Source organism: Rhinatrema bivittatum, chromosome 3 (assembly GCF_901001135.1).
Source record: "Rhinatrema bivittatum chromosome 3, aRhiBiv1.1, whole genome shotgun sequence".
Taxonomy (NCBI): domain Eukaryota; kingdom Metazoa; phylum Chordata; class Amphibia; order Gymnophiona; family Rhinatrematidae; genus Rhinatrema; species Rhinatrema bivittatum.
Window position 1 is genome coordinate 446,329,459 of NC_042617.1, and position 12,161 is coordinate 446,341,619.

The 12,161-nt window shown below is 42.8% G+C and overlaps 1 protein-coding gene across 7 annotated transcripts in view; it reads left to right on the forward strand.

Annotated features, from left to right (window-relative positions):
* Positions 1 to 12,161, forward strand: part of ASAP2 (ArfGAP with SH3 domain, ankyrin repeat and PH domain 2) — a 413,895-nt gene that overhangs the window by 319,434 nt on the left and 82,300 nt on the right. For all 7 annotated transcript variants that reach the window (XM_029595831.1, XM_029595830.1, XM_029595833.1 and 4 more), the window contains one exon: positions 34 to 147. In XM_029595831.1, the coding sequence (XP_029451691.1) occupies positions 34 to 147 (114 nt within the window). The remainder of the gene's footprint in view (positions 1 to 33; positions 148 to 12,161) is intronic.

Here is a 12,161-nt window from a genome sequence, read left to right on the forward strand (position 1 = left end):
TTATAATTAACAATACAATATTTTATTTCTCAGCTCATCCAAGCATTATCTGGAAGATTCAATGCCCATGTTCATGTAGAATATGAATGGAGGTTACATCATGAAGATCTGGATGAAAGTGATGATGATGTGGATGAAAAGTTGCAGGTTACCAAGTTTCTTTTGTACATATCAGTGCAAGTGTTCATCTTCATTTTATGTGAATGAATGCACATATTAATATCCCATGACTATGCTATGCTCATTATACATTACAAATATTTAAGATAGTCAGTACCACCATATGGCATCATGAGTAGTCTAGGTGAGTAACTACATGAAGGTAGATCAAATAAGGTTCCAAAGGTGAAACATACCATGAAGGAATCCCATATATTTCAAAAAGAATTTAAAGACATTTTTTATTTGAATTTTAAGAAATCTTTAACAAATGAATAATAAATTTTAAAATTTACACTACAGGTAACACATAGTATCGTACAAAAGTATGACGACACTTTTGTGGAATATCACAGATATCCTTTATAACATATGGCAGTATAATAAGTATTATCAATATTCCAATGTTCTTGGTGGGGGTGTGGCACTTTGTCATAGAGGGTATAGAGTTCAACAGGATAAAGGTCATACAAGAAACTAAGGGCCAGATTATATAAACTGCGTGCATGCGTAGATTTGTTTGCGCAACCCGGCACCGGATTTTATAACATGCATGAGCTACTGCGCATGTTATAAAATCGAGGGTCGGCATGCGCAGGGGGGTGCACAATTGTGCAACCTGCGCACGCCGAGCCGATCAGCCTGCCTCCGTTCTTCCTGCCTCTGTTCCTTCCGAGGCCGATCCGAAATCGGAGCAGCCTTGGAGGGAACTTTTTTTTTGACACCCCCCAGCCCTAACTAAATCCCCCTCTCCTACCTTATTTTGTTGAGTTACGCCTGCCTCTGGCAGGCATAACTTGTGCGCGTCGCCGGCTCCCTACCCCGGCACACTGCTGTGCCGGAGCACTCTGCCCCGCCTCCCGACTGCCGCCACGTCCCCGAACGCCGCGCCGCCATGCCCTGCCATGCCCCCCAAGCAAAGCCCTGGGACTTATGCGCGTCTCTGGGCTTTGCACGCACCGGTGGCCTATGCAAAATAGGCGAGCCAGCGCGCAAGTGCTCTGCGCGCGTAAATCTACCCCTAAATGCTCAGTAAAATCTATATTTGTAGAAATCCCATATGTGTTGGGTACGAGTATAGTGATAGGAGTATTCTACAGTCCACCTGGACAAAATGGTCAGACAGATGATGAAATGCTAAGAGAAATCAGGGAAGTTAACCAGATTGGTAGTGCAGTAATAATGGGATATTTCAATTACCCCAATATTGACTGGGAAAATGTAACATCAAAGCATGCTAGAGAGATATAGTTCCTGGATGGAATAAATGACAGCTTTATGGAGCAATTGATTCAGGAACTGACAAGAGAGGGAGCTATTTTAGATCTAATTCTTAGTGGAGAGCAGGATTTGGTGAGAGAAGTAAAGGTGGTGGGGCCACTTGGCAACGGTGATCATAACATGATCAAATTTAAGCTAATAACTGGAAGGGGGACAATAAGTAAATCTGCAGCTCTAACACTAAACTTTCAAAAAGGAAACTTTGATAAAATGAGGAAAATAGTTAGAAAAAAACTGAAAGGTGCAGCCGCAAAGGTTAAGTGTTCAACAGGCATGGACATTGTTTTAAAATGCAATCCTAGAAGCGCAGTCCATATGTATTCCACACATTAAGAAAGATGGAAGGAAGGCAAAACGATTACCATCATAGTTAAAAGGTGAGGTGAAAGAGGCTATTTAGCCAAAAAAAAATTCTTCAAAAATTGGAAGAAGGATCCATCTGAAGAAAATAGGATAAAACAATAAGCATTGTCAAGTTAAGTGTAAAACATTGATAAGACAGACAACGAGAGAATTTGAAATGAAGTTGGCCATAGAGGCAAAAACTCATAATAAAAACATTTTCAAATATATCTGAAGCAAGAAACCTGTCAGGGAATCGGTTGGACCATTAGATGACTGAGAGGTTAAAGGGGTTCTTAGGGAAGATAAGGCCATTGCAGAAAGACTAAATGAATTCTTTGCTTCCGTGTTTACTAATGAGGATGTTGGGGAGATACCAGTTCTGGAGATGGATTTCAGGGGTGATGAGTCAGAAGAACTGAATTAAATCACTGTGAACCTGGAAGATGTAGTAGCCAAATTGATAAACTAAGGAGTAGCAAATCACCTGGACCGGATGGTATGCATCCTAGAGTACTGAAGGAACTAAAAAATAAAATTTCTGATCTATTAGTTAAAATTTGTAACTTATCATTAAAATCATCCATTAGAACATAAGAAAATGCCATACTGGGTCAGACCAAGGGTCCATCGAGCCCAGCATCCTGTTTCCAACAGTGGCCAATCCAGGCCATAAGAACCTGGCAAGTACCCAAAAACTAAGTCTATTCCATGTAACCATTGCTAATGGCAGTGGCTATTCTCTAAGTGAACTTAATAGCAGGTAATGGACTTCTCCTCCAAGAACTTATCCAATCCTTTTTTAAACACAGCTATACTAACTGCACGAACCACATTCTCTGGCAACAAATTCCAGAGTTTAATTGTGCGTTGAGTAAAAAAGAACTTTCTCCGATTAGTTTTAAATGTGCCCCATGCTAACTTCATGGAGTGTCCCCTAGTCTTTCTACTATCCGAAAGAGTAAATAACCGATTCACATCTTCCCGTTCTAGACCTCTCATGATTTTAAACACCTCTATCATATCCCCCCTCAGTCGTCTCTTCTCCAAGCTGAAAAGTCCTAACCTCTTTAGTCTTTCCTCATAGGGGAGTTGTTCCATTCCCCTTATCATTTTGGTAGCCCTTCTCTGTACCTTCTCCATCGCAATTATATCTTTTTTGAGATGCGGCGACCAGAATTGTACACAGTATTCAAGGTGCGGTCTCACCATGGAGCGATACAGAGGCATTATGACATTTTCCGTTTTATTCATCATTCCTTTTCTAATAATTCCCAACATTCTGTTTGCTTTTTTGACTGCCGCAGCACACTGAACCGACGATTTCAATGTGTTACCCACTATGACACCTAGATCTCTTTCTTCGGTTGTAGCACCTAATATGGAACCCAACATCGTGTAATTATAGCATGGGTTATTTTTCCCTATATGCATCACCTTGCACTTATCCACATTAAATTTCATCTGCCATTTGGATGCCCAATTTTCCAGTCTCATAAGGTCTTCCTGCAATTTATCACAATCTGCTTGTGATTTAACTACTCTGAACAATTTCGTGTCATCTGCAAATTTGATTATCTCACTTGTCGTGTTTCTTTCCAGATCATTTATAAATATATTGAACAGTAAGGGTCCCAGTACAGATCCCTGAGGCACTCCACTGTCCACTCCCTTCCACTGAGAAAATTGCCCATTTAATCCTACTCTCTGTTTCCTGTCTTTTAGCCAGTTTGCAATCCACGAAAGGACATCGCCACCTATCCCATGACTTTTTACTATTCCTAGAAGCCTCTCATGAGGAACTTTGTCAAACGCCTTCTGAAAATCCAAGTATACTATATCTACCGGTTCACCTTTATCCACATGTTTATTAACTCCTTCAAAAAAGTGAAGCAGATTTGTGAGGCAAGACTTGCCCTGGGTAAAGCCATGCTGACTTTGTTCCATTAAACCATGTCTTTCTATATGTTCTGTGATTTTGATGTTTAGAACACTTTCCACTATTTTTCCTGGCACTGAAGTCAGGCTAACCGGTCTGTAGTTTCCCGGATCGCCCCTGGAGCCCTTTTTAAATATTGGGGTTACATTTGCTATCCTCCAGTCTTCAGGTACAATGGATGATTTTAATGATAAGTTACAAATTTTTACTAATAGGTCTGAAATTTCATTTTTTAGTTCCTTCAGAACTCTGGGGTGTATACCATCCGGTCCAGGTGATTTACTACTCTTCAGTTTGTCAATCAGGCCTACCACATCTTCTAGGTTCACCGTGATTTGATTCAGTCCATCTGAATCATTACCCATGAAAACCTTCTCCATTACAGCTACCTCCCCAACATCCTCTTCAGTAAACACCGAAGCAAAGAAATCATTTAATCTTTCCGCGATGGCCTTATCTTCTCTAAGTGCTCCTTTAACCCCTCGATCATCTAACGGTCCAACTGACTCCCTCACAGGCTTTCTGCTTCGGATATATTTAAAAAAGTTTTTACTGTGAGTTTTTGCCTCTACAGCCAACTTCTTTTCAAATTCTCTCTTAGCCTGTCTTATCAATGTCTTACATTTAACTTGCCAATGTTTATGCTTTATCCTATTTTCTTCTGTTGGATCCTTCTTCCAATTTTTGAATGAAGATCTTTTGGCTAAAATAGCTTCTTTCACCTCCCCTTTTAACCATGCCGGTAATCGTTTTGCCTTCTTTCCACCTTTCTTAATGTGTGGAATACATCTGGACTGTGCTTCTAGAATGGTATTTTTTAACAATGACCCACGCCTCTTGGACATTTTTACTTTTGTAGCTGCTCCTTTCAGTTTTTTTCTAACAATTTTTCTCATTTTATCAAAGTTTCCCTTTTGAAAGTTTAGCACGAGAGCCTTGGATTTGCACACTGTTCCTTTTCCAGTCATTAAATCAAATTTGATCATATTATGATCACTATTGCCAAGCGGCCCCACCACCGTTACCTCTCTCACCAAGTCCTGTGCTCCACTGAGAATTAGATCTAAAATTGCTCCCTCTCTCGTCGGTTCCTGAACCAATTGTTCCATAAAGCTATCATTTATTCCATCCAGGAACGTTATCTCTCTAGCGTGACCCGATGATACATTTACCCAGTCTATATTGGGGTAATTGAAGTCTAAATCCAAAAAGTGCAGAGTATAGACTTTTGTATGTCCTGATCAAAGGAGAATTCCAAACAATTGATGTGAATGCAATTTATAATTTTATTGCGGCAGCTCCACTGCATAATACTATCACGGCAAAATAATTTTCAAGGTGCCCCAACACGGTCCCGTGTTTCGCTGGTGGCTGCATCGGGGGGACCAACAAGGAATTCATACAAGCTGTAATTTAAAAGGATTAAAAATCAGGACAATAAGCAATGGACTGACGCCGATGTACAATTTTCAAGACAGTAAACAATACACATACCTTGGTACAGAAGATTCAAAAAATGGCAGGGAGTGCGTTTTCCCTCAATACAACCAGGTATTTTAAGGCAGAATTTGGGCGCCAAACTACAGGTGAGTTGAACACCTTTCTCGAGGGAACCAATCGGCGGTTCCCAAGATGCTCAGCGCCCCGCAGGTACACAGACATTGTTGTCCGTCTGTGTACCTGCGGGGCGCTGAGCATCTTGGGAACCGCCGATTGGTTCCCTCGAGAAAGGTGTTCAACTCACCTGTAGTTTGGCGCCCAAATTCTGCCTTAAAATACCTGGTTGTATTGAGGGAAAACGCACTCCCTGCCATTTTTTGAATCTTCTGTACCAAGGTATGTGTATTGTTTACTGTCTTGAAAATTGTACATCGGCGTCAGTCCATTGCTTATTGTCCTGATTTTTAATCCTTTTAAATTACAGCTTGTATGAATTCCTTGTTGGTCCCCCCGATGCAGCCACCAGCGAAACACGGGACCGTGTTGGGGCACCTTGAAAATTATTTTGCCGTGATAGTATTATGCAGTGGAGTTGCCGCAATAAAATTATAAATTGCATTCACATCAATTGTTTGGAATTCTCCTTTGATCAGGACATACAAAAGTCTATACTCTGCACTTTTTGGATTTGGATTTCTCTGTAGTGCAGAACCCTGCTTCTGGTAATTGAAGTCTCCCATTATTACTGCACTACCAATTTGGTTAGCTTCCCTAATTTCTCTTAGCATTTCACTGTCCATCTCACCATCTTGACCAGGTGGACGGTAGTATACCCCTATCACTGTAGTCTTCCCTGATACACAAGGGATTTCTACCCATAAAGATTCAATTTTGTATTTAGTCTCATGCAGGATGTTTATCCTGTTGGACTCTATGCCATCCCGGACATAAAGCGCCACACCTCCTCCCGACTGCTCCTCTCTGTCATTGCGATATAATTTGTACCCCGGTATAGCACTGTCCCATTGGTTATCCTCTTTCCACCATGTCTCTGAGATGCCAATTAAGTCTATGTCATCATTTACTGCTATACATTCTAATTCTCCCATCTTACTTCTTAGACTTCTGGCATTAGCATACCAACATTTCAAAGTTTGTTTTTTGTTTGTATTTTTATTCTGCTTTTTAATTGATAGGGATAAGTTAGAATTTTTTAGCTCAGGTGAGTTTTTAGTTACAGGCACTTGGACTACTTTTCTAATTATTGGAACCTCACTGTCGGGATGCCCTAATTCTAATGCATCATTAGTATCCTTTAAAGATACATCTCTCCGAACCATGCGCTGCTGAGCGACTGTCGGCTTTCCCCTTTGTTCTAGTTTAAAAGCTGCTCTATCTCCTTTTTAAAGGTTAGCGCCAGCAGTCTGGTTCCACCCTGGTTAAGGTGGAGCCCATCCCTTCGGAAGAGACCTCCCCTTCCCCAAAAGGTTCCCCAGTTCCTAACAAAACTGAATCCCTCTTCCTTGCACCATCGTCTCATCCACGCATTGAGACTCCGGAGCTCTGCCTGCCTCTGGTGACCTGTGCGTGGAACAGGGAGCATTTCAGAGAATGCTACCCTGGAGGTTCTGGATTTAATCTTTCTACCTAAGAGCCTAAATTTGGCTTCCAGAACCTCCCTCCCACATTTTCCTATGTCGTTGGTGCCCACGTGTACCACGACAGCCGGCTCCTCCCCAGCACTGTCTAAAATCCTATCTAGGTGACGCGTGAGGTCCGCCACCTTCGCACCAGGTAGGCATGTTACCAGGCGATCCTCACACCCACCCGCCACCCAGCTATCTACATTCCTAATAATCGAATCACCAACTATGACGGCCGACCTAACCCTTCCCTCCTGGGCAGTAGGCCTTGGGGAGATATCCTCAGTGCGAAAGGACAATGCATCACCTAGAGAGCAGGTCCTTGCTACAGGATCCTTTCCTGCTACACCTGGTTGGTGCTCTCCCATTATGAGACCTTCTTCCTCCAAGGCAGCACCAGGGCTGCCAGTCTGAAGTTGGGACTGGACTACTATGTCCCTGAAGGTCTCATCTATATACCTCTCTGTCTCCCTCAGCTCCTCCAGGTCTGCCACTCTAGCCTCCAGAGATCGGACTCGTTCTCTGAGAGCCAGGAGCTCTTTGCATCGCATGCACATGTACAACTTCTCACCGGTGGGTAAAAAATCATACATGTGACACTCGATGCAAAAGACTGGGAAGCCCCCCTCTTGCTGCTGGACTGCTGCCTTCATCTCAATTTTGATCAGTTCCTAGTTAAGTTTTAGGTTGCTATGGGAGTAGGAATGTGTCTAAGTTCCTTTAAATGTATTAGTGAATTCACTATATGTCTGGTAGTGGCCTACTGGGGTCTGATCGAATTCTCAATAAAGTTTTTGTTGATGGGTTTTTTTTTTGTTTTTTTTTTGTGCAAGTGGCACCTGCCTATAAATTAAGGGATGAGCTTGGGGTGGGTGGGTTGGGAATTACAAACAGTCTAACTTTAGTTAGCCTGAGTGACTCACAGCTCCCTTGATTAACAAATGTTCCCTATTCAAACCTAATCACACTACCTCAACACCTTTCCAAGGTGAGTAACTGAGCTGAACTATTCAACTTTTTTACTTTGGTATATACTGCTCCTAGCTTATTTCTAGCTTCTGGCTACTTTTTTGTGGGGTTTTTTTTTTGTGGTTTTTTTTTTTGTTTTTCAATACAATGCACTCAGTTATTATTAAATAAAACACTTAGCTCTTTAAAAGTCTGGAGGACACTTTAATAGTCAGGCAGACTTTTAAAAAATACCTGAAGACTGAAGAGTGGCCAATGTAACCCCAATATTTAAAAAGGGCTCCAGGGGCGATCCAGGAAATTATAGACCAGTAGAGATGTGCATCCGTTTTTTCTGAATTGGAAAATTTCAACGAAATTGTCCAATTTGGCATGTTTCGGGTACCCCGAAAAACTCCCGTTAAGGCGCGCTAATAAAAACTAACAAAAAATAACAAAATCTAACTGTTTTTGTTAGCACGCACTAACTCAAAAAATGATTTTTTGCGAAAAAAAAAAACGAACCACAAAAAAACGACATTTTCAGCGGCGGTCGAAAAACGAAGAACGACACGAACACAAAAAAGATTCACATCTCTACCCAGTGAGCCTGACTTCGGTACCAGGAAAAATAGTGGAAACTATTCTCAAGATCAAAATCCTAGAGCATTTAGAAAGACATGGTTTAATGGAACACAGTCAACATGGATTTACCCAAGGGAAGTCTTGCCTAACAAATCTGCTTCATTTTTTTTGAAGGGGTTAATAAACATATGGATAAAGGTGAATCGGTAGATGTGTAGTGTATTTGGATTTCCAGAAGGCGTTTGCCAAAGTCCCTCATGAGAGGCTTCTAAGAAAACTAACAAGTCATGGGATAGGAGGTGCTGTCCTTTCATGGATTACAAACTGGTTAAAAGACAGGAAACAGAGAGTAGGATTAAATGGTCAATTTTCTCAGTGGAAAAGGGTAAACAGTGGAGTGCCTCAGGGATCTGTACTTGGGCCAGAGCTTTTCAATAAATATATAAATGATCTGGAAAGGAATACGATGAGTGAGGTTATTAAATTTGAGGATGATACAAAATTATTCAGAGTAGTTAAATCACAAGCGGATTGTGATACATTACAGGAGGACCTTGCAAGACTGGAAGACTGGGCATCCAAATGGCAGAAGAAATTTAATGTGGACAAGTGCAAGGTGTTGCATATAGGGAAAGATAACCCTTGCTGTAGTTACACGATGTTAGGTTCCATATTAGGAGCTACCACCCAGGAAAAAAATCTAGGCATCATAGTGGATAATACTTTAAAATAGTTGGCTCAGTGTACTGCAACAGTCAAAAAAGCAAACAATGTTAGGAATTATTAGGAAGGGAATGTTTAATAAAACGGAAAATGTCATAATGCCTCTATATCGCATCTCAAAAAAGATATAGTTGCAATGGAGAAGGTACAGAGAAGGGCAACCAAAATGATAAAGGGGATGGAACAACTCCCCTATGAGGAAAGGCTGAAGAGGGTTAGGGCTGTTCAGCTTGGAGAAGAGACGGCTGAGGGGGGATATGATGGAAGTCTTTAAGATTATGAGAGATCTTGAACGAGTAGATGTGAACTGGTTATTTACTCTTTCGAATAATAGAAGGACTAGGGCGCATTCCATGAAGTTAGCAAGTAGCACATTTAAGACTAATCGGAGAAAATTCTTTTTCACTCAACGCACAATAAAGCTCTGGAAATTGTTGCCAGAGGATGTGGTTGGTGCAGTTAGTGTAGCTGGGTTCAAAAAAGATTTGGATAAGTTCTTGGAGGACAAGTCCATTAACGGCTATTAATCAAGTTTACTTGGGGAATAGCCACTGCTATTAATTGCGTCTGTAGCATGGGCTCTTCTTAGTTTTTGGGCAATTGCCAGGTTCTTATGGCCTGGTTTGGTGTCTGTTGGAAACAGGATGCTGGGCTTGATGGACCCTTGGTCTGACCCAGCATGGCAATTTCTTATGTTCCTATATTCTTACTTAGTTAAGTGCTTTAAAGAAGACTATTTATTGTAAACTTACTCCTGTATAATAGAGTGAAGTGTTTTTCCAACATAGATTAAAAATTGTACTTGGAAAACCTGTTGCATTTTTTTCAGTAGCAAGAAGTTTTTTAAAAAGGAGGGTAGGAAGAAGGGACATTGAGGGACAAGCAATTGCAAGATTCAACTTTCAACTTGTTTAAATATTGTAGCATAGGAGAGTTTAATAATGGATCATTGTGCATTCAATTATATTATAAAGAAACAATTTATGTACTTGACCAAGTAATTCGGGGCTTGGGACTCCAAATGGGGTCACAAAATCTTTAGCTGGGGTCACAAGTGCCTTGAGGGGCAGAACTCTTCAGGTACCATCAGCAGCATTGGTAGTGGAAGTCAGCATGGGGCCTTTGAGCCAGCACATACTCACAGGGCCCTGTGGTGATTACTGCTTTTGCATGAGTTTCTGTGATAACAGGAAGCCCTACATGAGAAGATATCAGGAACACTGCAGGGTCTGTGAGTGTGATATTGACTTTCATTACTAATGCTGCTGCCACTTGCAGATCACAGCCAGGTTTGGGACCAGCCATGAGGGGAAGGGTGAGCTGAGTTGAGCGCAGGGAGATTGGCACTGCTCCGCTCTCCTCACTCACCACTGAACCAAACCAAGAGATCTCTGTTAACAGCCTGCCCTCTCTTCCCACCAGTTGCCATCCACTTTTGGCCCAGAGTCATAAGGAAAATGTTGCTACCGACCCTGACCAGAGGAAGGTTTAGAAGGCTGTTTGAAGGGAGGGATCAGATGCAGGAGGGGTTTGAGAGTTGGATCATCTGAAGAGGGATTAGCTATGGAAGATGATCAACCAGGGTATGTAAGAGATGAGCTTGGGGGTAAGAGAATCATTTGGGAAAGATGTGAGAGAAGGGTTGGGGAGTAGGTGAGGCTGGAAGGTGAGTGAAAAGGGATGGGCGATATATGTGAGAGGGAAGGGATGACTGAGGGTCAATTGGGAGTTATTAAAATGGCTGGGAGGTGAGACAGGATCAGCTGGGACAAAATGAAAAGGATTGGATGGGGTGAGAGAGGGGATGAGCTGCAATGATGAGAGTAGCTGAGGGGCAGAGGTTGAGAGAGGATGTCTTCTAGATGGGATAGAGGTTGAGAGAGAGGATCAGCTAGAGAGTGCAGAAGAAAATTGTGCACACCAAGTAACACTGCACCACCACCATGCACACGTGAAGAAGGGATGGGAAGCTGAGGGGAAAGGAGCAGGGACACAGTGCACATGCACACTTCCATTCTCCCGCCTCGTACATGAATACAACATGCCCCCCCCCGACTGATGCACATACACACACCCGCCCCAACTGCAGTGGCACAAACGGACACCTCCCCAATCCCAACCTCTCCACACACACGCCCACATCCACCCCGGTCTCGCTCCCCACATGCCCTGAATTCTCCCACCCCAAATCCAACTCTCACATACACACAAACATCCACATCCCAATCTTCCCCGCACACTTAACTACCCTAATTCCCCTCATACCCACCCCCCTAAATGCTCATGCCGCATTCTACCATGCCCCCCCCCCCACACTAACTCCCCTACTCTAACATCCTTCCCCATCACCCTTCTCCCTACACACAATCTCTAGACATGCCTACTCCGCCCCCTTCCTTCCCCTCTCCACCCCCTACACAACGCCCCAATCACATCTCTCTTCACCATACACACACCTACTTCCACCCTCAATCCCAACACAGGCATAGATTTGAACTTTCCCTTACACCACCTCCCTACACACCCTACTTGTACTACCCCTGATATTGTTACCTCCCCCACCCTTACACCTGACCTACATCACCACCACCCCCACAGACATGGAGGGAGAAGCGGGAAAGAGGTGACACAGAGAAAAGTGTAAGGGGGGAAAGAGTGCACCCAACCCCCCCCCCCCACACACACTCGCTTTTGCCACTGAGCTCCACATACACAGATACGTGCGCCTACAGAGCAACTGCATTTCATGCACACACCTGGAGCTTCTGAGATACATATGCAGGTCATGGAGACATAAAACATGCTGATTGAAGCTGGCATGCAAGTGTAAACTACTCCCTTTTTTTTTTTTTTTTTTTTTTTAGGGTTTCCCTTAATGTACTGGCATGCTCAGTCCAGGGATAAAAAAGGAAGGGATGGGGTCAGGAATTCTGTACCCGTCTCCCTGCTCTTCCTTTCTTTAGATCAGTTAGTACATTATCATTCAGTCGACCCGCCCAGCCATTCCTTAGGGTTTTATGCCTAGGCAGGAACATAAGAGTGCAGAATGGAGAGCCTGCTGCTGGGATTGGCGAGCTGTGCCCCACCAAGTATGTATTTCT